The following is a 25880-nucleotide window of genomic DNA, read 5'->3' on the forward strand; positions in this document are numbered from 1 at the left end:
CAACCTCTTAATAGTAAAAGCTTATCTTGTTATTTCACTGATCATTTAGGTATCAATTTCTTTTGTTTGCATTTACTTGAATGTTATTTTTCCTCCTTTTATTTTCAAAGTTTCTCTTTTTGATGGATCTTAGAAATATCATAAATTTGTGTTTTACTTTTTTGACAATCTGAAGACTGTTGTCTTTTAGGTGTAAAGCTCATTTTTATTTAATTGTATATCCAATATGTTTAGTCTTAGTTCTAGCATATTATATCATGTCTTGTGTTTTGTTTTTAAAGGTTTTTTTTTTAGGACTTTTTAATTGTATTTGTATTTGTTGAGTATCTCTTCACTTTTGCTTGTGGTTCTATCAATTCTAAGGAAAGTATATTTTTTGTTCTGTTTATCTTTATAAATATAATTTTATATAATTTTCTTAGTCCTCTGCTGCTTTTGATCGCATCTGTTGGTTACTGACTATGGGCACTAATGAAAAAATAATTAACTAGGTTACAGAAGTCTATGACTTCCATCTTGCTGGCATTCTATCTTGCTGATGCTCTCTGGCTGACACCTTCTGTGTTACCTTCCCATTTGTTCACTCTGATGAAGTCAGGTGCTCTAAGGAGAGGAGATCTGAAGGAGGCCTCCAGCCAACAGCTCATGAGGAGCTGATGCCTCAGCCCAACAACCCAGGAGAAACTGAATTCTGCCAACAGCTACATAAGTGAGCTGGAAAGGGGCTCCTTCCTGGTCGAGCCTGGAGATAACTGCAGCCGGGGAGAGACCCAGAGCCAGAGAATACCACTGAGACATGCCTGAAGTCCCGATCTACAGGAGCTATGAGTTTGTAGTAAAGGTTATTTTAAGCCACTACATGTCAGGGCAATTTATTATGCAGCAACAGATAACACATGCTGCTAAGAGATTTTTGCATATCAAGGTATCTCTGCTGTAGAAAGTGTATTTTTGCTGGAATATTATCTCTGCCCCTACTGGGCCCTCTCACATCTCTTCATACTTCTTTTACCTTCTTTCTTGACTCTACCTGATCTCATCTGTGATTGGTAGTGATGTCGCATAGTTTCAAGTTTGCAGATTATCTGTCTCTTAGCTTCACTAAAAATGGAGTTTTCAGAGTCTTTTTCAACTTTCTTATTGTTTTTATGTGCTTTCCAGAGAAAGAAAGGAGGAAACCACTGACTTATGCAGCTGTGTTTATAGCAGTAATCTTTTCATTTTCATTTCCCTAATCAACAGTGAAGATAAGCTTCCTTTCACATGTTTACTTGGCAATCTTTATTGTCTATTTTTATCATTGAATCAATATTCTATTACTTTGCTTATATTTGTCCTATCAATATGTAAAAGCTCTTTGTATATTAGAGATATCAGCTTTTACCTTTATGTTACTTGTCCATTAAAACTGAAAAGGACATCAGTGCTCCCTACATTTATAGAAATTTTTATTAAGAAATTTTTTTAATTTTTCTGTAGTCAAATTTACCAATTATTTCCATTATGACTTGATATTTTGAGTCTGGCTTAAGAAGGCGTAGGGAAACAGGGATTTTGAATTGTGGGAGCTGAAGGGTATGACATATTCTATAATGGCACCCCAAAGGTGGAGACAGAATAGCCAACATTTCTGTAAAATATAAAGACAGTGTCTTAATGAATAAAATGTAGAAAAATTAAATTATCGAAAAGGGAGCTTTTAAAAAATTAAATAACACTTATATCAAAGATCATCTATCTGGAATTAGGATAAAATGTTGGCTCTGTATTTTTGTTTTTCCAACTGTAGTACCAATATGTTGCAACACTAGTGAAACGGCTATCTTTCCCCCACTGATTGGAAATGCCTTCCTTATCAAATGCCATCTTCCACGTAACAGTTGTCTGGACTGTGCTGACGCACTCGTCTGCTCCTGTGTGAACACCACACGGCTGCACACACTATAGCACCGAAGTATCCCGGCTCGCCATACACTGACCACCAGACCTCGGTCAACTCCTCTGAGCCTCAGCTTCCATTTCGCAGCGTTGTTTTAAGAATTAAGTACATAAAGGATATAAATAAATAAGTTTTCTGGCACCATGCCTCACACAAAATAAGCATTCACGAATGACTGCTATTAACACTATCACACCGCATGATGAAATTAGACTACAGGCAAAGTTCAATGATGATAATGTTACTCGGTACTGTAAAAATACCAACAAACCCTACTTTCCTTTTATCCTTCCCTGTGTGTTCAAGGGAACTTCTCCCTGTGGGGAGATCACTCAGATTCTGGTAGGTGTTCCATTCCCCTAGGCCAATAACGTGAAGAGTGGAAGGAACAAAGAGTAACTGAGTGTGCTTAGGAAAGGGCCACGGGGGCCATAACGAAGAGGGGAAGTGGTACTTCACTTAGATTTCCAGAGGAAGGGGCTTAGCAACACATAAATGTACAAGAAAGGAAGAAAGTAAAGGCATCACAAAATCAGGCAAATTTTAGTCTCTCATCCATTTATTATTTCTACGTTGTGCTTAACTCAAAGAGAAACAGAATATAAGTTTGACCTCCAAAATTAAGTTGGCCAGACAGTGAAAGGAGTACAGTTCAAATGTAACCATAAAAACGTAACTGGTATTATATGTACAGACAAAAGTACAGGTGCTTACACCTGGATTCTAGGTGCAATAGAACCATTCTGTTCAGTGTTCCAAGTATTTATAAGTGCTTCAGGCAGCCCACACCTTCAAGAACTTTAAAATTTACTAGGGAGAATAAAATGATTATATAGATCATACCACCACAAGGCAGAATTCACGTCACAACTGAGCAACACCCCATTTATATGTCCTCCAAGGTGAGAGAGATCAAAGCTTGACATGCGGGAACATCCAGAAAAGCTCCCCTGTAAAGGGGCCATTTGAATTAATCTTTCAAAGTTAAACAGGAAAAAAAAATTTAAATAGGATTTTGATGGTAGAGATTGGATAAAAGAACATTATTTCAGCATATCACAGAGAAAGCTCCAGGCATTCCCAGAGCAATAATAATCCAAATTTGCTGCAAAATAGAATGGAAGCAGTGGAAGATAAAATTGTTGCCATTTTGTAGAGGTCCCTGAATGCCAAGTTCAGGGAACTGTGCTTCAACTGATAGGCACTGAGAGGTGACGAGGGTGTAGGTGAAATGGTCAAGGGATTAATCTGGTAATGTAGTTTTTATGGAAAGGGGGAGTATAATGGAACAGGTGGTAAAAAGGAAATTTAAGCAGTCCAGGTAGGGGAAGAGGACAGTCTAATCTAAAATAGGATCCCCTAGAACAGAAAGAAAGGAATAGGTCATAGGGACACTGTAGAGGTGCCAACTGAAGACAGGTTGCTGATGAGGTAAAAGGGCTCAGTGGAGAGTGGGGAGTGAAAAGTAACTCAAAGGTGGTAAGCCTGAATTACTGAGTATCAAGAATAGAAAAAAAAATAGATTGGACTGAGTAGTGGAGGGGCTGGGAGAGGGAAAGGAAGAGGAGGAGGAGGAGAGGGACAGCTGTCTTGAACTTGCTACGTTTGAAGAGCTCACAGTACCATTAGACGGAAATGCTCAGCAAGCAGAAGAAAACATAAGTTTAGAGTTTTGAGGAAGGTCAAGGCTCTGCTCATTACTCACGTTAAGGTCATAATTGAAGCTATCTGAGCAGGTGCAAACATGAAGGAAAGGGGAGCAGACTCATGTCAAGGGAAGAAGAGGACTGGCTAAGGAAAAACCGAAGTCAGGAGGGTGAGCAGATGGAGAGGGAGACAGAAGAGGAGGAGCAGCAGAGAAGGGAACAGAACCTAGCGTAGCAACGCGGAAGCCAAAAGAAGGACCTTCAGGAAGTCTTGTGGGTCAGCGATTATGGGTGATGTTTATTTTTTTTAATGTTCTACCAGATTTAGCTACTATTTTTGTAAAAATATTTTATTCAGTTTTTTTAAGAAATCTTTTTTTTTATTAAGAGAGGCAAATACTACAGAGATGTAGGAGGATGAGGGCTAATGACATCACATTTAGGGATCAGGAACTCATGTGTGTCCTTGAGAAACACATTTCAACAGAAAGGGGGAAAGACTGCAAGGATACGTAGAGGGATGCTCAGCTAATTAACAGGATGATCACTTAAAGGAGTGAGAGAGTTGAGGGGATTTTTTTTTTTTTAAGGAAAGAAGTGAGAAAGAGGTACATTTATTGAAGAAGGGAAGGACAATAAAGAGGAAAGGGCTGAAGACAGGTGAGGAAGTAGAAATTCTTGACTGGGCAGGGGATAGAAGAGCACGAATATTAGCCTTGAAAAGACAAAAATAGAGATCTGTCTTCTAATGAGAATGGGAGTAGGAGGAAAAACAGGAAATGAGGCTGAGGGTTTTTAAAGGGATTAGAGGGCTGTTGAGGGATCTCAGTTTGAATGGTTCAAGATTAAACATGCTTAAGGAAGGTCTGTGAAGATCAGTGAAAGACAGAAAAGCAGTCCACACGCTTGACCAAATCAAGCTGGGAGTCTTCTTCCTAAACCGTAAATATCAGGTAGGGAGGAACCTCTCTACATCTAAAATTTCAGTAGGTCCCAATTTCAGCATAAAAGAAGTCACATCTGGGTTCATGGACCTTAACCTTTACAGAACACACTAATAGGCTGGGCTATTGCAGAGAAGGTGAATCATATATAAGTCATAAACCCTTAGCATTCAGAGGGATCTCAAAAGGTCATCTGCAGGGGGGAAGGTATAGTTCAGTGGTAGAGTGTGTGCCAAGTGTGCACAAGGTCCTGGGTTCGATCCCCAGTACCACCCTTTAAATAAATAAATAAACAAACCTAATTACCTCCCTGCTGCAACCAAAAAAAAAAAAAAAGGTCATCTGTGAATTCACAAATCTCAGGTAATACACTCAGCCACAGACATGCACAAATTATACCATGCTCTGTGAAGAGAGTTCAGACACCAAAACTCTTGCATGGAAGGAAAGGGAGCTTTTCTGCAGTAAATGGCTAGAAATCAGTTAAGTGATGAAAAGAGAAATGTGGTTTTACAGGATGAAGCCAGAGGAAAATTGAGGTTCAAAAAAACTTCCCCAGTCTGATTCAGCAGATAAAAATTGAATGATGTGTCAGGATCCTTGCATCCAGTCTCCAGAAGGATAATTTTAAACACCAAGAGTTTAGTCCCAGGAGAATAAACGTGCCCTGCTTCTTTGGCCACATCAGGTCACACAGGGATGCTTGCTGCGTGCGTTATCAGTGACTCTGATCACTATTTCAGGACCTTCCATTTCACCTTGAAATCCTGTTTCACTGAAGGTATTCTTCTAATCATTAAATGTGACAAAGAAATTTAAAGAAGCAATGCCCTGCTCCACCCAGGTCTTCTGCATTAGAGACCCTGAGGTTTTTCATCAATTGCAATTCAAGATGCCCCACACCTTGAGGAGCAGCACCTCTTCAGCACAGCTCTCAGCCTGCGGTTACTCAGGAGTAGGATGATGGGGTAGACTGCCATGCACAGATAAATCAGAGTCTGCCATACCCAGCATCTGAATTCCTGGAGTGGAAACATGCCTGCAGCATTGAGTACCAGTGACAGAAAATAGGGAATGAAAAGGATGGCAGAGGAGATGAGAGCCAGGAGAGCCTTGACGTGTGCCTGGGCACAGGGATCAGGAAAACCTGAGATGGACAGGAAGACCTTCTTGGTGTGTCTTCCCAGAGATGTAATGAGCAAAACCATGTCAGTGATGAAGACAACTGTAGGGACTGTCCAGGTAACAATTTTCAGAGGGAAGAAGTACAATCTCTCATATGTTCTCCTCAGAGTATTCCCAGTGACATTCCAAGATTGCAGACCTTTCCTTAAATAGTTCTGGTATATTCTCTGGTTGCCTATGAAAAATAGAATGGTGCTGGTGCTGATGCTGGAGAACCACACAGAGCTGAGCAGCATCCAAGCGACAAACCCAGACACCATGCTCCTTAGCCAGAGGAAGGCAGGGTGGGTGAATGTTGCAATTTTCATGCAGTGGAAGACACTGAGCCAGGTGGAGAACCATAACGTGACAGCATTCAAGAAGTCCCCCTGAATGGCTGGGGACTGTAATACAAGGTTGTGTGGGAAGGCCATTGGATACAGGAAAATATACATGTTCTTACTTATCACCACCCATTGCTGACAGAAGCAAGAGGACCCAGGCTGACCAATAACCTATTGCAGGGTGACAACGTTCTCTGCAGCCACCACCCCATGCCTAGTGCTGCAGTGATTAAACCGTTACCCACCACTGCTACCAGGCACAAAAGGAATAAAATGATAACGAAGATGATGGCTCTCTTTATCAGTCACCTTAGGTCCTGGAACTATGTCCTCTCTACCCATCTCTCCTGCAGAAAAGAGGGATCCAAGACTTCAAGGTCAATTCCTGTAGGGTCACTCTGGAAGGTCCTGTATGATATTTGTCCCTCCAGCTGCCCCAAGTGCAGCTGACGAAGTGGAAGGTGTAGGCTATCTGAGGAGGGTGAAGAGGTCTCTTCTTCTCAGAATAGATGCAAATACCGCTAAGGCTGGGTTTCAAAAGTCCCCCTGCCTGCCCATGAATTTGCCTGTCCTTCCTCTGCCTACTCTCTGCCCATGTCAACACTGGTGTGGATACTATATCAGGCCCTTGCATTTAGCATCCCTTACATGAGATGTTATGCTTCTCTAAGCTGACACCTAAGACGTGACCACACACCTGCTGGCTGCTCAGTGAGGAAATCAAGTAGACACGCCCGCTACAGATGATCAGAGCTGACATCCTTGGTTGGTTGGTATGTTTTGGCCATTGTTCTAAGTGATTCTCATTGTCATTAGTTCTCATAACGACCCTATAAAGCAGGTGCCTTTAGAAAACCCCTTAAGCAAACAGAAAACTAAGGAAACCCTCTACTGAGAGATGCTAATTCAAATCCTATTATTTGTGGTGACTGTTATCATCATAGAACACAGGAGACAAGTATACAGAATCAGGCAGGTGAATTTTTTAATTATATTTTATCAGTGACCTTTAGAGGGTATTTCACAGAGGAAACCCTACCAGGAAAGTTATGGGCTATGGCAACCAATGGCAAAGCCACGGGCTATGGCAGGATGAACCCTGGGCTAGGAACCAAAGCCATGGGTGTTAGTCCTAGCTCCACCCATCACTGTGAGTTACTGGGTATGTCAGTAGGCCCCTCTGTGCCTCAGTTTCTCCATCTGTAAGATGGGGAAAGTATTGTCTGTTCTACTTCACAGGATGGGACTAGAATCCTGGTTTTCAGAGTAAAAGAAGGCATTAAATAATTTTATAGATGAAATAAATGAAGCCTCAAAATATAGATTAAGATTTCCACCTAAAGTCACAGTTACATGGAGGAAAGATCAAGACTGAAACTCATTCCAGGACCAGGAATCTCTGTCATAGCAGCATCTCTTATACTCCTACCTTCTTCTTCCCTTGCCAGGGTCAGAAGACCAGATTTTGAGTCTTGTCACAGTCACTATCTGTGATCTCTGGGCCAGTCATCTAACCTCTCTGAACCCCTCTCTCTTCACCTATAAAATGTAAGGATCACAAATAAACTTGAATATGTATGGATGTGTATGTGGAAACTATAAATCGCTATACATGCATGAGAAATAAGCAAGGTGATGATGACAGCTGTTATTATAATGACTACCTTTCATTCCATCCATCCTGTGGAGGGACAAGTAGTCCAGGGAGAGTTCAGGACAGCATCAGGGATGCAGCAGAGGCCCAAGGTACCACATACTGGAAATCTACTTTAATTGCAGGAAGGTGGAGTAAGCAAAGGCCACATTTGCAATAGGAATGAGGTTCAAAGAATCAAAAAAAAAATCAGCAATCAGGTGAGTCCTTACTTAGACAGGTTGAGTGTAAGCAGATTAATGTGTCACAGAGCGGTAGGCAAGCAGAAATTGTTCTGAGTCAAATATGGCAACACTGAAGGCTCAGGATCAAGCAACATGAGAGTGAGGGAGTACTGTATAGCACACACCTCCTGAGAGGCACCACCCCCTACCAGTCCCATCACAGAATCCCAAAAACAGAGAATCGAATGCAGAATACTCAGCATCTCTCTCCAGTTCATCTGGCACCAAGGTCCAAACAGAATTTTCTTCCAACACAAAGGCCAGCTATAGTGAACACTGTGTTCCTGGGGAAAGCAGAGATGGTGAACCGAGGCCAACTCATTCACTCTGCCTTTCTGTGAAGATGCAAATCTCCGCGGGATAGAGTTCCCGCTGCTCTCTGCTCTGCCCTTGTTCCTCTGGCTGATATTTGACTGTTTCTACCAGAACTTGGAGCAAAAAAGCAAACTCAGAGCTCATAGTTCTGGAGAGTGGCCAGCCACAAACCTCCCAGCATGGAAAACGTCTATCTTTTCCCATCTACCTTCTACATCTTTGATGGCTCATATAATGGGAGAGCTATGCTGCTAACCCTCAATTCAATTAAGAAAAATTCATAAGCATCTTTTGCACATTATAATGACCCTGTGAGAGGTGCTGGGGCTACAACAATGGACTGGGTATCTCCCTTGAAAGTGCTTTCATACCCTGATAATAAGCCACAGGCATTTACTGGGCATATCCTATGTGCAGGTTAAATTAACCCAAAAGAGTGAATAATCATAGGAGGAATCCTGGGGTCGGCATCCTGAGCAGATTCTCTATGTGGAAAACACTTAGTTCACTCCTCTTTCTCAGAGGATAAAAATGGAGGGCTCTTGGGCTGTGGTGCGAGATCTATATGTCATCTTATTTTGATCCCAAGAATTCTCTTAAGAATTCAGTAACAGCAGCAGCCCCTTCAAGATGGTAAAACAAAGATGCTGTCTTGTCTGTTGGAAGGAAGGAGGGCCTGCGTCAGTAAAGGAGGTGGAAGTGTGATTATGTCTAGGGAATAGCTGTGTTAAGTTTGGCTCCAGCAGAGGATTCACATAAAGGAATGGTGGCTTGTCAGGCTGAAAACATAGGCTGGGGAAAGACTTTAGAGGCCTTGAAACTCAGGAGATATTGGGTTGTGTTTCTGGTCAAGATGGAGCCACCAAATGTTTGTGGGCTTTTATGAGCTAGAACGTAGGAAAGGGAGGTAGGGAACATCAACCAATTAGGAACTCCTGAGATAAGCCGACTAGACCTGGAATAACTCAAAAAGTTGTGAAAGTGTTACAGAACATGGCAGTTGCACCACTATCCCCTCCGCACCAGGACATTCAGCAAAGTTCTGGAGCTCTGTCCCAGGGACAGCCGGCCTTCCAGGTAACATTCCTGATGCTCCTACCTTTGCTGCCTCCAACCAACCCTCTAGTGGCTTAAGCCCCAAGGTTCAGTCTCCCCCACCACTTAAGATTGCCCTCCCTGTAGGAAGTCATCAGCTCACTCATGTTGCTGTGAAGAAAGGAAGAAAGGAAGGAAGGAAGGAAGGAAGGAAGGAAGGAAGGAAGGAAGGAAGGAAGAAAGAGAGAGAGAAAGAGAGAGAGAAAGGGAGAGAGAGGAGGGAGGGAGGAAGGAAAGGGATAGGGAAGGGAAGGGAGGAAAAGGGAAAGAAAAAGCAGGGAAGGGAGAAGAAGGGAAGAATCATCTTCTAAGTGAAAACTCTTCACACTGTGAGCTCATCTCTGCTCCCCTTTCTCACTCCTCTTGCTGTAGCTCAGCCTCCAGCTAGCATTCCAACATAACATCTTAGGGTCTCAGCTTTCCAAGATTGCTGGACAACTTAACATAAATACAATTGTTTATTTGAAAATTCTCTGTAGCCTCTATTCTGTCCCGCTGTTTATTACTCCTGTTCTGATTAACTCAGACATGTAGATCTCTTAACCACGTGTGGTGCTTTTCCCCATTTCTGCTAGTCTCTCAGTCTCCATACTTTTTTATAGTAAACTCCATCAATAACAATGAAGAGCATGCATTCCACCATATGCATATTTATTTTAATTATATGCTTGTGATACTCCACTAACACAGTGTATACATCATAAAACATACATCAAAAAATAGGAATTAAAAGGATGAGATAAAAATAAATGGAAATTGAGTTGCCACACTTTTCTTTCCACATTCAATGGATCATTTGCGCACATTCTGAGACGCAAATACCAGTTTGGAGACTGCCATCCCAGGCATCAGCATCCAGGGTCCGTGTCCTGCATGAGCGAACAGGAAGGGTAAGAGTCTCAAAATTAAGAACTATGGTGAATTTCCCTTGTTTTCTTTTTCTATCTTCTTTTGGACAAAACCTAAAGGCATTTTTTCCACATCAGACAATTCCTTTTTTTTGTTTTGTTTTTTTGGTGGGGGAGCAGATAATTAGTTTTGTTTATGTATTTCTTCTTAGAGGCGGCTCTGGGGATTAAACCCCATGCATGCTAGGCATGTGCTCTGCCACTTGAGTGATACCCTCCCCCACCCCCGCCAGACAATTCAATTCAACATAGAGCAAATACACAATATCACAAACAGGACCTGTAGTGGCACAAAACTCATATATGGCCTCAGACTTCCATGGGATCAAACTAAAAAGGCTCCATGGGAGGAACTGGTCTTAAGCAGAACACAAAAGAAGGGAATGGCAAAGAAGGGCAGAGGAAGGAAAGAAGGAAGTTCCAGATGGGCAGAAAGACCACAGGCAGCAGGGAGGAGCATGTGGGGAGACAGAAAGCAGCTTTCCTGGCCTGGAGTAGAGAGATGGAGCTCTGAGAGCAGAGCAGTGGTGAGGAGGGCAGTTGATGTATGTGGGATGGTGTGGGACAACCTGTGTCACCATTTTTAAAAAAGCAAACATTAGGCTGACCTCAAAGACAACTGACTATCGTTACAGGTCTCTGTAAAGGGAGTACAGACCAAAACGATGCTGGGAGAATATTACTGGGCTGCTTGTGCAGACAGTGAGAAAGGGTTGTGAGGAAATGAGGCCACCATCCTAGTCCAAGGTGGTCTGGGACCCAGACCAGGGACTAGGCGCAGAACAAGGGACGGTAGAAACAGGGATGGAAAAGAATCAATAGGGCATAGAAAGAAGGGGAAAGAAAGATGGAAGTGAAAAGAGAGAAGGACAGCGCCCAAACCTTATGCATTCTTGCTGCCCACGAGCTTGTCCAGTGATAGGAGTTACTGACACTGATAACTCGAGACAAACTGCTCTTTGCCCAGGGCTCTCCAAAGCCTCTTCTTTAGGACCTTTCTCAGCTTGGGGCTGCTTAGCACCAGGATGCTGGAGTGCAGACAGATGCCTGCGTAGATCACCACTTCCCAGGCCCAGTGCCAGTGGCTCTGGAGGGCTTTGATGTTACTAACAGCAATAACCAGGGACAGGAAGTATGATGTGTAGAAGATGAGGAAGAAGGCAAGCGACTTCAGGGCGATAGTGTGAGCCTGTGTGCTGGGATCACTCGGGCCAGGTCTATGGTCCATCATCTGCCTCAAGTGCCGGCACAGTGAGAACATGAGCAAGAGGATGGACACCAGGAACAGGAGAAATGGAATCAACCACGTAAGAATAATATGAGATAGAAAAATGTATGAAGAGACGGTCTGTAGTCTACTAGCCAGGGTGCTGTTTCCCTGGGAACTCTGGGTCTCAGTCCTCCATGTTAGAATTATATTCCTAATGACTGATGAGACGACTGCTATACCAGACAGGACCAGGGAGCCCAGCAGCAGCCCAGGTACTGACCGAGAAACCCTCCACTTCAGCCAGAAGAAGATGCGGTGCGAGAAGAGTGAGATCTTCACACAATAGAAGAGAGCAAGCCAGGCAGTAAGCCAGAAAGTGAGAGAGTTGATGAACTCCCAGGGGATGCTGAAATATTTAGTTACGGTATAAAAACCAAAGGAAGATAGGAAGTTGTTCAGGAGGGCCATCCCATGCAGGCAGAACCGGGAAGCAGCCAGGCAGGTTACAATCATGTCACCTGTGGGCAGTGTCCGACATCGCACCCACTCCTTGCTCAGCACAGTAACCATGAAGCCATTCTGTAACATTGCAGCCAGTGACTCCAGGAGAAAGATGGCCATGAAAATCAGCACAGGTAAGGGGAACATCTTCTCCAGAGAGGGTCTGCTCAGACTTGGCTTCTACTCTGGAGTGCAGGGACCGATGCGTCCACAGGGGAAAACAGCTTCTCTGGCCAAGACACTCCGTTGAAACTACAGATTCAGAGGCTCTCTCCTTGGATTCATGCAAAAGCGTAGCTACCAGCAACCACCACCAGCCCACCACCTCCCCACCACCACCACCCCTCTAGCCGGTCCTCCAGGATCTGAAAAGAGGATCCTCCACATGATTTCCCTTAGCATGCAAATCACTCCCAGCTCAATGACACCGTCTTCTTTTGCATAACCTGTGTTTGCCTGTTCTCTATCAGAGCCAGATGTAGGGAAATGGTAACAGAACAGAGGCTCCGGGGGTGACTGAAAATACCCGTATTTTGCACTTTTTTTCTCACCATACTATTTCTTTCCGAAGAAAAGTCTCCCTCCCATAACCACAAACCTTCCCTGACCCTTCACGTCCCAGGTTAGCATTTGGTGCAGCATCCAGTGTTAAGACCCACCTCCTGAACAGGGGGAGTAAAAAGGCATCTCCACGCACAAGTCTCATTAGCACCAAGAAGAGGCTCCCTTTCCCCTCCTGTGACTGCACATCCTGCCTGAAGTCTCACTGGCCGGCTGTATATTGGAGTTCAGAGAGTCTCCACTCAAAACACGAGTTCATGCGGTATTACTCAAGATTCCACAGATAAGAGGCCTATGCGTGAAAGACTTAAAAGAAATAAAACCAAGGCTTATAGTGGAGACCTCCGGAAAAAGAGGTTCAGCTACCTCTCAAATATGGCATTTGCTTGAAGAGCTGCTTCATTTTTCTCAAAGATGATCGAAGAACAGATGATCCCAAAGATCAATGGTTTTGCAACACAGCTTCCCTGACTTGATTTAGTTCTTTGCATATTTTCTCTGGCTTATCGAAGACAGCAGCCATGAGTGGCTTCTGCATGTTTCACAACATTTAGGCTCTTCTCAAAATCCTTTGGTGAAAGGCCAGCTCTACAATGTCATCAAGAAGAAAGCTGAGGCCATGCGCACACTCCCTGCTGTGGTAACATGACCAAGTGTCCCCTGTGTGCTCCCAGGCAACCTTTCTGTGATTTGCACAGTATCGCAGCATACAGTTCACCAGAAATCGTCTCTCCCAGGACTTTTCCTTTCCTACAGTTAATAGCTCTACAAAACATTTTCTCCTGTTTCAATATTCTTCCATGAAAAGGTTGAAAGAGTACCCTTCCTCAGGTACCTATTCATCCATCTCTCAGTGCTCTGCTAGGCACATCTTAAAGAGGTCCCCATTCATTGTCTGTCTCCAAAAAAAGGTCACAAGCAGAACAACTCTTTAAGTTGTTTTTTAGAACCCTCCCAATACAAAGAAGCAAGCAAAATATTAGGTGCTTCTCACAAGAATATGGGTCATCTTTCTCCTTTCTAAAGGCATCTCATGCCTGCAAATGAAACTTATGAATCCTTTTCTGTAGCACAATTGGCAGTCTTTTTTAAGATGATGCCTGAGTCCTCTATGAAACAACACTAATGTCAAACAAGCAACAGCAGAAGTTCGGATTCCAAGTAGCTGATTCCGAAAAGACCTATGTGCACTTCCATCATTTTGGTGCTCTACGCTCGTAAAGGAGTTCTGTGGTTTCTGTTCATTAGTTTGCTTTTTTTTTTCTTATTATTATTATTACATTCAAAAATGGAGACGTGAAAATGCACATTTTATTTGGCAAGATCTGTAAATCTTGGTGTCCATTCCCCACTGGACCTTTGAGTGACATGCAGTGTACAAATACTTGTATATTCTTCCATGGTTTCAACAGATAGCTGACTGTGGTCTGTGCCGGGGAAAGGTGGCAGAGGAAGGAAATAGCAATGTTTTTAAAGGCCAGACTACACATCCACATGAAGTTAAATCATGCAGTTTTAATGATGTTCATACTGAACAAGATCTGTATATTTTTCTGGCCCTACAGACTCCCTCTTACTCATTTATTTAAGTAAATAATTTTGGATAAAACATTTGATCTGACAGCAATCCAGTATAAAATAGTCTTTTGCTCTCTGAAAGTAATTTGGGAATTTTCAACATCCTCAATTATCAAAATGTGTAAGCAAGTTAAACATCGTTTAATACTCAGGTAAATTTATAGTTTCCTTTCAAATAAAAAGAGCATTATGATGTTAAGGTTAGCCTGCAAGAAGGTCTAGAGTCTAATTTTATTCCAAATCAAAAATTTTATTATAGTTCTCTCTCTCTGTCTTGCACCATTTGAGCAAACTGGAAGCAATACAACGAATCTTTTGAGGAATAAATCAGTACTCCTTCCATACTGCCATGGACATCACTAGAACATCTGCTGGAGGGAGAAACCATGTTCAACAACTTCTAAATCTGTGGTTTACAAGCCACGCTTCCAGGAACTCCTCACAGTAATGAAGGGGCAAAGGAGAACTGAGAAAGTAGAACCACAGCCTCTCATCTTCTCTTCAAACAAGGCAGCTCTGTTTATGTCTACTTCCTAGACTCAGCTTCTGCATAAGAACTAAGTTAACAACAGAACACTGCAAAAAACAAACTTGAAACTGCTGGCCTGAAGCAAACATCATCAAGACGGACAAAGACAGACTGAGTCAATGCATCTTCTTATACTCCCTCCCAAACTCCTCTAAATTCACTACAAAGGAATTTTTTTAAATTATTTTCAAGGCACCAATTCACAAAGACAGCATTTACAAGGAAAAATAAACACTTAGGAAGCTGGAAAGTATGCAGATGGGAAAGTGGTTAAAAACAGAGCAGACCTGAGAAAACTGAACCCTCTGCAGGCAGAAGGAAAGGTTAAGAACCTGCCTTTTACTCAGGATTTGCAGTACCAGATACCATCAGAGAAAATATGGTGAAAACTGGTGTAAAGTCAGTTTAAGGTTTGGATTGCCAGATCATTTTTTCCCCTTTTGCATAACTGGGCAACCACTCCTCCCGACCCCAGGAAAAGCATGGAGGTATATTCTCTGGAGAGGATGAAGAATCTCCAAGATGGGTGTTTATCAAACACATCTGAGGCAAAGGTACATTCAAAACAGGGAAATTAGGTGGACAAGTGCTTCCCCCTCACTGGCACCCAGGCCTTCACCCTCCAGGCAGGAGGTGAGTATAGTCTTTTCCAAGAAGCTGAACTTTCCAAGAGGAAGATCTAAAGAAACTGATATCAGAGAGCCCTCAAATGATGAGCCCAGCCATTCACTGTACAGTGAAGCTAAGGTCAGCAGGTCCTATTCATGAGCTTGGTTTTCAGTCAGTCTTTTACTCAACATGAGCAGGCAACAAGGAGTTTCAGGACATCTGAGAAAAGACGGAAGATAAAAACAGAACAAAGAAATAAAATAGCTACTTGGAGAAAAAAAAAGCAAGGCAAAGACTCCTCCCCCCCCCCGCAAATATTAATATTCCCAGAGAATTAAGAGAATTTGACAAAACTATACAAAATAAAAAGATGTTAAAAGAACACTCAAAATTTTCAAAAGGGGAGCTCTTGAAAATTAAAAACATCTGCAATTTAAAATTCAGTGGCAAAGTTGGACGATAAAATTTATGAGATATCTCAGGAAACACAACAACCCCTCAAACATAGTTGACCCCAAAAACGTAGTTGAAAAACAAGAGAATACCAATCAACAATATCCAGTACCCAAGTAATAGGAATCTGAAAAAAAGAGATATAATAAATGGAGGACAGAAACCCGTCAACAAAACAAGCGAAGAAAAATTCCCAGAACTAAAAATACACGTTTTTATATTAAAATGCCCACTAAGTATCTGGCACATCAGCACAATATTTCAGAAAACTGAGCATAAAGAAAAGATCTCAGATCTTCTAGAGAGGAAAAGCAGGGAGGGAGGATACCAAATTTGAAATATTAGGAATTGAGTAGTTTTAGTCTTTTCAAGCGTAATTTTGGAAGCTAGAAGGCAACACAGCCATTATCTCTAACCTAGAATTCTCTCTCTGGATACTCAAGTGCAAGGGCGAAATACAGACTTTTCAGACAAGCCAAACCAAGTTTACTTTTTCAAAGAAAGTTTACTTTCTAGATATTTTCTCTGAGAACTAACTCTTGAAAGCTAGAGAGTATACCATTATAAAGGAAGACATGGGGTACAGACAGCACAAGACCCAAGGTACGAGAGAGGCAAAGGGATCACCAGAGTGATTATAAAGGCAGACCTCAGAGCGAAGGGAGGCGCACCAAGCATGAGGACACGTCTATCGTGGAGCAGATCTAGAAGCGCCAGGAGAGCTTTCTCAAATAAAATCTTTGAATATCTGATGAGTCCAAAAGTGCTGAGAAAGATTTAAACAACTGATGAAGAGTTTGAGAGCAAAAGCAAACAAAACAAGGCAATTATTAACTGAACAGAAAGCGAAAATCTGTAGAGGAAAGAAAATATATTGCTAATACATGGTTTTATCATGAATGGCATTTACACCATCATTAAAAGAAAACTTGTTTCTCCACTCACAGCACTTCTGACACCAAATGTGTTGGGCATTTTTTTCTCACACCAACCAATCCTCCAATCTCCAGCCATCAACTCAGTACCCTACAGTTGAATTCTGACACTGACTACTCGAGGTTAGCACAGACTCACAGGTTAAGAACTCAGTCCCACAAGACTACCCCCTACTTGTCACCTGTACTTGTAACCAACCAGCTATAAATCGGGGGTTCCCACATCCCGACCTAAGGTTTCGTAATTAGCTGTAGCAGCTCATAGGACTCAGGGAAACAATTCATCTATGTGTGCGGATTTATTATAAAGGATTCAGATGAACAGCCAAATGAAAAGCTATATAAAAGGCTGTTAAAAAACAAAATTCATCCAACTAAAATTTAGTATCTAATTGGCTTTACTGCACAACTCATGAATCAGGCAGCATTCCACCTATCCCACCAATAGAAAAGCTCTACCCAGCTGTAGAAAAGGCAAGGTTTTTAAAGGTGGCAAGGGGAAAGAAAAAAGGAAATTACTAACAACAAATGCATTGTCTCAGGCAAGGTCACCCTCCTCAGGGAACAGAGGGGCCCATACAGTGGAGTATCTCATTATTGCTGACCAGGTAATTTCTGAATGACTGGTTAAAGGTTGCATTTCTGGGAGAGGTTGTAACTGCAATTAGGTTAGTCTTAATTTGCTGACTTGGGGCCTTAACACAAGCGACTCCATTTGGGGTCTGTGTTCTTTTTAAGAAGGTGAAGTACAGAAGGGTTCTGAGTGCAGGAGCTTCTGTCCCTGTGGAGTTGGGGTTCCTCACCCTCCCAGCATGTGGATGTGTTTACCAACCAGAAGCTCTCTGAATCCCCATTTAGGGTTTTTATGGAGACTCTTTTGTATGTGTGGCTGATTAAATCTCTGGCCACTGATGATCAGCTCAATCTCCAGACTGGAGCTGGAGTTGAAAGCTCAAGAGTCTTTCCTGTGACCATCCCCCATCCTGAAGCCAGGAGCCCCCAGTCATCTCATTAGCATACAAAAGGACACTTCCATCACTCTGGAGATTCCAAGGGTTTTAGAAGTTCCTATGTCAGGAACTGGGTGAAAGACCATGTACTAGATAGAGGAGGCTCCTAGACCTCTAACACTCAGGAAGTTACGAGGATTTTAAGGAGTTCTGTGTCAGGAACTGAAGGCAGGGACCAAATGTATATTTCTTTATATGCCATAATATTCCAAGCACTGAATATTGATTAAGACAACATTACAATTAAGCTATATTGAAAAGTGGAATGAAAAGAGTCTGCCATGGAAACAGAGTGAGGAAAACCAAGTTTTCATATTCCATAGTGGAATGAATGCCTGAGACTGAAAAATCAAAAGTAGCAAAGCAAGCATATAATTTAGAGAAAAAGCCATAAACACACACACACACACACACACACACACACACCCCAAAGGAAGTAAAAGTAGCTGCCTTCAGAAAGGGGAAATGGAAGAGGATGGGAGCAAGAACCACTGTTCTCAAAACAAACTCAGAAATATCTGGCTCTATACTAGACGCATGTATAACTTTGATGAAATTTAAGGAAAAAATGAGAGAAGACAGTAAGTAGAGAGCTAGAAGCTAAAATAGCCAAATTACTCTTTTTGTAAATGGCAGTGCCTCCTAGAAGCACGGACTCATTTTCATCTTACAGTTAAGTATTGGACTGCTGTCCTCCATAGACAGGAATTATCATGATCTAATGTTACTCGTAATTTTATTAAAATCTTCCAAGTATGTGTTTTTCATAGTCGTTGGAAGAAAAAAAGGGCAGAAGTCAACATGAGTCATGTTTCTAAAATGGCTTAATCATCTTGTTAAAAAAAAATCGTAATTTAAGCTTTCCATTTTTCAAATGGTGATTTTTCACCTGTTTTCTTTCCAACCCCCTCCATCTTGTCCCTTCTAGGATCCTCAAACACCCCCCCCATCCACCATTTGTCATCATCATCCTGCAACTTCCTAGAGGCGTAAGAGGTGAGGGGACTGTTGGTGGTAGCAGATTGTGAAATGCTTCTTTGGATGAGGCCAAAATATTCTGATTTATATACCACTATTAGTGGGAGTTCAGGGATAAAATAAAGAGGCAAACAAAGAACACAGTATCCATTATGTTCCCACAATCATGTGGAAGTTGACACATTTCCTTCAAACTCACTGGAGAAGAGAAGGAGTTAAGAAAAATGTACCCAAGATATGGAAGCAACCTAAGTGTCCATCAACAGATGAATAAGGAAGATATATAGATATACAATGGAATATTACTCAGCCATAAAAAAGAATGAAATCTTGCCATTTGGGACAACACTGGTGGACCTAAAGGGTATTATGCTAAGTGAAATAAATCAGACAGTGAAAAACAAATACTGTGTGGTTTCACTTGAATGTGGAATTTAAAAAACAAAAACAAATGAACAAATTTAACAAAACAGAATCAGAGTCATAGATACAGAGAACAAATAGGTGGTTTCCAGAGGGGAGGGATGGGAGGAGGAAAGAAATAGATGAGGGAGGTTAAGAGGAACAAACTTTAAGTTACAAAATAAATGAGTCACCAGTATGAAATGGATAGTGTGGAGAATATAGTCAATAATTACATAATATCTTTGTGTGGTGACACATGGTAACTACACTTATTGTGGTGATCACTTTGAAATGCATAGAAATATTGAATCACTGTGTTGTGTACCAGAAACTAACACAGTGCTGTAGGTCACTTAGACTTCAAAAACAAACAAACAAACTCATAGAAAAAGATATCAGATTTGTCATTACCAGGGGTGGAGCAGGGGTGGGGGAGGGAAAATAGTATGAAGGTGGTCAAAAGATACGAAGTTCAGTAATAAGATAGTAAGTGTTAGAGATGTACAGTATAACACGAGAAATATAATTAACCCTGCTGTATGCTGTATATGAAAGATAAGAGAGGGGGGAGGATATAGCTCAGGGGTAGAGTGTGTGTTTAACATGCACAAAGTCCTGGGTTCAATCCCCAGTACCTCCATTAAGTAAAAAATAAATAAAATGAATAAATAAATAAACCTAATTACCTAATTACCTCCGCCCACACAACAAAACAAATAAATAAAAACAAAAATGTAAAAAAAAAAAAGAAAGAAAGATAAGAGCAAATCCTGAGTTCTCATCACAAGGAAAAGAATTTTTTTCTATTTCTTTAATTTTGTATCTATATGAGGTGACGGATGTTCACCAAACATACTATAATAACTATTTCCTGATGTAAGTCAAATCATTATGCTGTACACCTTAAACTTACACAGTGCTGTATATCAATTTATCTCAATAAAATTGGAAAGAGAGGGAAAAAAAGTATTCTCCTTTTTCCAACTGCTCCTGACAATCCCCACAGAAAGCTCCCATCATTTTGTCTGCACGGGCAGAGATGAAGGAAAGAGGGATTTCCACTGGTTGCAGCAGTAGAGTTTCTTGACTGAGTGACCTCAGGGCAGGACTGCAGAACAGTGGTGGGACACTGTGTAAATGAATGTGGCACGAGTAGGGAATCGCACAGGGCTTTCCCTGCAGGTAGGTTGGCAGATTAGTTAGTTTTTCCCCATCAGACCACGGTAGTAAAAGTAAGAAGAGAGAATTTTTTTGTTAATGACAAAGTATCCAGTGGAGAGTTCCAGGTAAGAAATATAATCTCAAATTGAACCAACATTCATTGAAAACCTAATTTGTGGCTGGCATTAAGCTAAGCACGTTTGCATACATCATTTTCTCGTTTAATCTTATTTAAGGATGCCATATGTGCTCCAGATTGTGCTCTTTATTATTAGATGCACTGTCTGTGTCTGTTTTTCCCCCCCCCCTCGGGAAAATATGAAGCTGCCTGAACTCTGCCTTTGCCCTGAGTAGAAGATCAGAAAGCCATGTCACCTGACAGAGTTTTCCATTGCCTGGTGGTACCAAAAGAAGTCAGCTCTCCCTAATTGCTCATTTTCAGTGACTGAATCCCAAATTAATGAACTAAGATGGCTGTTTGGAGTAAGTAACAAGTGTTTCCTCTTCTCCCTGCTGCTTCTCTTCCCCATAATATTTCTTATTTACCACCAGGTGGCAATGAATAAACATGCCCCAGCAAGCAACATTATAGAGAGAAAAGAAAATACCATGACATTCCAGGGAAAGTTACAAAAATAAAATGCTCATCTTAACATTCTACAAGTTTAACTTAGAGCCATTTTGTTGTAAAGGGCACATAATTTAGGTTCAGAAGACTTGGGTTTGGTTTTATTTCTGCCATTTGCTCAACATGTAACCCTGGATTAAGTCTCCCCCTCTTTCAACCTCGGTGTGAACAATTTAACAATAAATACTTGGCAAGTTTGTGAATGTTAGACGAGGCAATACATATTAAAATATTTATGTCCATTGCTAAGCCCTCTATATTATTTAGTAAAACAGGCACAACCCAGAAAAGATGATGTAGACAAAGCAAGAGAGAAAATGCAAACTCACTTAGTTTTCTGTCCATTGCTTTCCCTTTCTGAAGGGAAACATTCCCACAACACTCCCGCTCCAACATCATTCCTCACTTAAAAAAAGTTGCCTTTTCTGTTTCTTACAGATGAACAAATCTCAAATCTTGCAACCAGCTTCTTTGTCACGTTCTGAAATCCTGCTTCTTTCTCTCCAAACATTCAGAAGCGCCTGCTCCTTCTGAGCCTTCCTAAAGGGCTCCCTTCTCCCAGAATGGGCATCAAAGCCTCAGACTACATGTCCTCAAAGTTCTCTGCTAGCCTGAGAGTCCATGTTTCTGGCTATTCTCTCACTTTCCCAGTCACTGTGGGAGAACTTTTTACCTCTTTTTCATCAGTCTCTCTGGGAAAAAGTCCAACTTCACTCTCTCTCCAAGAAATGCCTTCAGGCCACTAATAATTGTCCGTATGCACCATTAGGACACCTCAGTAATCAAAAATTAATCTAGTAATAACAGATTCTGATGATTTTGCTCCTATTCTGAACCTAATATGTGGGGAGCGTGGGGTGACTCTGAAATCATGACTGTGCTGCCTTCATTAGAAGGACAGATGAGAGCAGCCTACCCCAAGGAGGGCTGATGGAAGAGGTGGGAGGGAGGCCGTGACTCTGGGTTTTCCCAGGGAAGCAGAACCAGCTCTGACCTGGGTCTGGAAGCCACCCGAAAAAGAGAAAAAAGTGTAACAGAAAAAAAAAAAGGAAGAAAAGAAAAAAAAGTGGAACCCAAAGAGCCATCCTCTAGAGAAGTCACACTTCATGCCCCAGCCAACCTGTGACAGCAGCTCAGCTGAAACAAGCTGGGGGTTTATCTTGCCTTGAAGAACTACTCTGACATGTGCAGAAAAAAGGCAAATATAAAGATACTCCTCGCTACTTAGTTTATAACAACAAAAATCTAGAGGGAAAAAAAAAGCATAAATTGAATCACTGGTTTTCTCAAAGAGGACAGTGCCACCCCCCCACCCCACCCCCACCAAGCGATATCTAGGAAATGTACGCAGGCATTTGTGACTGTCGCCATCTTGGGGCGCTACCACTGGTATTCACTGGCTGGGAGCCACGATGTAACCCACACGATGAATTCTCCCCATCAGGCAAGTGTAGGTGAAAAACAGCTGAGCCAAAAACTTAACTCCACTATATATAAACACAAAGCAATTTGTGCACAACTTTGACATACGAATGGCTTCTACGAATGGAACTACCAAATGAACTGAGACACACTGGAACTTTGCTTCATTTGAATCTTCACGACCAGTTGTTCATTGTCTCAGAAAAATCATGAAGTCAACGGCAACGTCACTCGGGGTATTTAATCCAGCAACAAATCACACCTAAATCTGTCTGCGCTCCAGGCTGTCGCACTCACTTGAGACGACACAGAGCTGCAAGCGTCTGTCTACTAGATGTTGTCACCTGTTGCAGGGTGCCCAAGACTTCTATATATTAAAGTACATATTCATTTACTATAAATTGCTTTTCTTTATATCCTTATATTGCAGCTAGAACATTGTATTGATTTTAACCATATTTTAAGTAATGTATTATTTATGAATTTCATTTCAGGATAGTATGGGGGTATTCTCCAATATTTTTACAAAAAGGAGGGACTGATCCATAGGGAATCTTTAATTAAATAAAATATGATCCCTTATACTATGGAATACTCTGCAATGGTTAAAAGAATCAGCTACATCTACATTCGATGATATGGAAAAATCACTCAACAGGTAGTTGAGTGAAGAAACCTATTTGAGAAAAATTTATACAGCATGTACAGCTGATACCAATTACATAAAAATACATGCACACAAAACTACACTACGTATAGTGATATACATATAGAGGAAAAAGTGTGCAGGAAGCATCTGAAAATCTGTACAATGAACTGATTACAGGAATGGTAGCCAGGGTGGAGTTGCACTTTATTCGTGATGCTTGAATGTACGCAGAGAATGTACTCAGGCATTCATTACATAATTTAAGACTGCTAAAATAAAAATTTTGAAAAGAACTGCTGGGGAAAAAAAGCTGCGCCTTAGTTTTCACAGCTGTCACCCCCATGTTCCTGGCCTGAACTTCAGGGTGGCCTTCTGCAGGAGCACCTCTGCACAACGAGGCCACCTCCCTGGGAGCCAGCCTCTCCTGCTGGACGGACTTCCCTGATGCCCCCCTACCCTCTGGGATCCCTGCATCCTGCACAGGAGACTGAAACAGAAGGCACTCTGACCCAGGCAGAAGGGCACATTTACACAGCCCGGTTGGGCAGAAGATATTCCAAATATAACAGATCCACTGGTATGTGGTGGTAACAGTCATTTCCCCAAGTCCCAGCAGCCTGGAGGACAGGTGACACTTCACAGCGGCACTAGGCTCTGGGTACCCTGCCAGCCTGCTCTGTGAATCTCCACACCCGGCCCCCCAGGCCTCCACGCCCCCACACAGCTGTGCAGGGTTCTGCTCCCACAGCTGTCAGGCTCCCTGCTGTCGCTGCCTGTCTGGCTGCTGCCCTGCCTGCCCATGTCCTCATGTCACCACCGCGCCCTGCAGCTCCCAGGGGAGTGGTCCTGCCTCTGAGGAACACGCTCTTTCCTTCAACCTTAGAGAGTCAAGCCTTTAAGTGACCACACAGGAAACACGCTTTAGACTCGCAGCTCAAGACCAGGACACCTGAGAAAACTTCCTTGACGGCAAGACCAGAGTGCCATGAGTCAAGCTCACACACCTCCACCCTTTCCAAACCTGCGTACCAGCTCCCTGCCTTCCAGGCGTCCAGTTCGGTGACATTCTTTACTGCTCCTTTATTTATCACACAGTGTAAACCCAAGTCCCCAGAACCTACCCATCGCTAACAAACTCTTCACATAAGTAAGATTCCTGGTGTCTACACAGAGGGGCAAGCGTTTAACACAGCAATTTAGAGTGTGGATTCTGGTGTCAGACCAACTGAGTGTGAAGGTCATCTTTAGCATTACTTAGCTAGAACTAGTTGCGTAATATCCTGGATTTCAGCTTCCTCGACTGTAAATGAGCAGACCACACAGGCTTCTTCTAAAGATTAAAAGGCAATGTACGTGACACGCTTAGCACAGTTATGGTTTATATAAGACTCCAAAAGAGCTCAATGTTCTGTCCCAGGGCCACCTGGAGAGGAGTGCAGATGAAACCCCACCACAATTTCCTACACAGGGATGCACATTTTAGAGCCCTGCATTCTGACATCCATTCACTCTCCTTTCTTAAGCACTGTTTCCTTATCGCAGAACACTTCCGTGGAGAGTGGGAATTCTTAAGTTATGCTGATTTGTGACTTTGTTTCTGGGACCTTTGAGTAGAGAGATTCATAGAATTGTAGATCTTAGTACTGGAGGGGCCTTTCAAAGATCACGTGGTCCTGCCCCTAACTTTAGGGAAAGTCTTATTATCTCCACTCAAAGCCGAGACTCGAGCTCAAAAGACTTGCCCAGGGTCTCATAGTAAAGGATGGAGGATCAAACACAGAAGGAAGTCAGGATGTGCCTAATAAAATTAGGGCGTTTGGTCACTTCCACTGTATGCGAGTGTCCTTGGTTCTTGGGGCCAAACTTCCCACTTTCTAAGAACAAAGAGTTTCTGTACAAAAACTGCCTGTTCACTGCTGTCCCCCCACCCCCAGGCCAGCTGCCGTTAGAGAGAACTAACGGTGATTATGATAAAGGCAAGGTGGACACCATTTTTCTGTTTTCCTACTGGTTTTCTTGTTAGTTCTGAGACTTGCAACATGACAGCAAGGGATGTTTCAGGCTGGAAAGGTGACAAAGGAAGAGGGGACAAAAACAAATCCTCACCGGGAAATAAAAGACAAGGAAAGGACTGAGTAAATGGTGGTGCCTCTCAGGACAAGTCCTGCCTTTTGGCAGAAGGCCGGGCTGAGGGAAGGAGCTGGAGGGCAAAGGAGGGGAAGAGTGACCTGGAGCTTCCTTTTTAACCCAGCCGGACTGTCGGGAGACGGAAAGCAAAGCCTTCGTCACAGAGGCGAGCGCAAAGCAGAAGAAAGACTAGAACACACCAGACTGAGAAAACACCGGCCTGCGGTTGGAATCCCCGTTCTTTCCATTCCCCTGCCAGGCGCCGAGCAGCAGCGCACACGAGGCCGGCCTGCTCGCGGGGGACGGTCCTTGGCACCCACGCCATCCTTCCAGAAAAACCACGGCTGGATCCAAAGCCCCACACGCTGACTTGGCCTCCACAGAGCCTCTCCGGGGAGACGGGAGGCGGCTGCTCCCACCGCCGGCTCCCTGTGCAGCTTCACAGTCGTCCCCCTGAGGTGTCCCAGCCGTTCTCAACCAGTGTTCTCTCCAGAAGCGTCACCCGCCACGCCCGTGAACAAGTCCCGGGAAAGGAAAATAGACTGTGGGTAATGAGGTAAAGGCTCACCTTGTCTATTCCTTTCGGCTGCGTCTAGTTTCACGCGCTCACAGGGCGCCCGGTGCGGAGGTCTCGCGCCCCTGGCGCTTCAGACCAGAGTTCCTTCTGCGAAATGGCGCCACCGGCGCCTCTGCGGGGGCGTGTGCTGGAGCGCTGCGCACACCGCGACTCAAGACGGTGGCGGCGGGCCGCGGGCAGAGGCACCGCGCACGACACCGCAACTCAACGTGGCGGCAGCCAGCTGTGGGCAGAGGCACCTCGTACGACACCGCAGTTCAACATGGCGGCAGCCAGCTGTGGGCAGAGGCACCGCGCACGACACCGCAACTCAA

The 25880-nt window shown here is 43.0% G+C and overlaps 1 protein-coding gene, 1 long non-coding RNA gene and 1 pseudogene across 2 annotated transcripts in view; 1 reads left to right on the plus strand and 2 right to left on the minus strand.

The window, feature by feature from the left end:
• LOC102528539 (olfactory receptor 2F2-like) overlaps window positions 1–25880 on the plus strand; it is a 309986-nt pseudogene that overhangs the window by 21803 nt on the left and 262303 nt on the right.
• Window positions 1–25880, minus strand: part of LOC140697288 (uncharacterized) — a 46626-nt gene that overhangs the window by 19512 nt on the left and 1234 nt on the right. The window lies entirely within an intron of this gene.
• TAS2R60 (taste 2 receptor member 60) lies at window positions 5417–6379 on the minus strand. The gene is given in 3 exon segments (XM_015244213.1): window positions 5417–6189; window positions 6192–6336; window positions 6338–6379. Coding segments are annotated over 3 exon segments (960 nt in total).

This window comes from Vicugna pacos, chromosome 7 (assembly GCF_048564905.1).
Source record: "Vicugna pacos chromosome 7, VicPac4, whole genome shotgun sequence".
Classification (NCBI taxonomy): Eukaryota; Metazoa; Chordata; class Mammalia; order Artiodactyla; family Camelidae; genus Vicugna; species Vicugna pacos.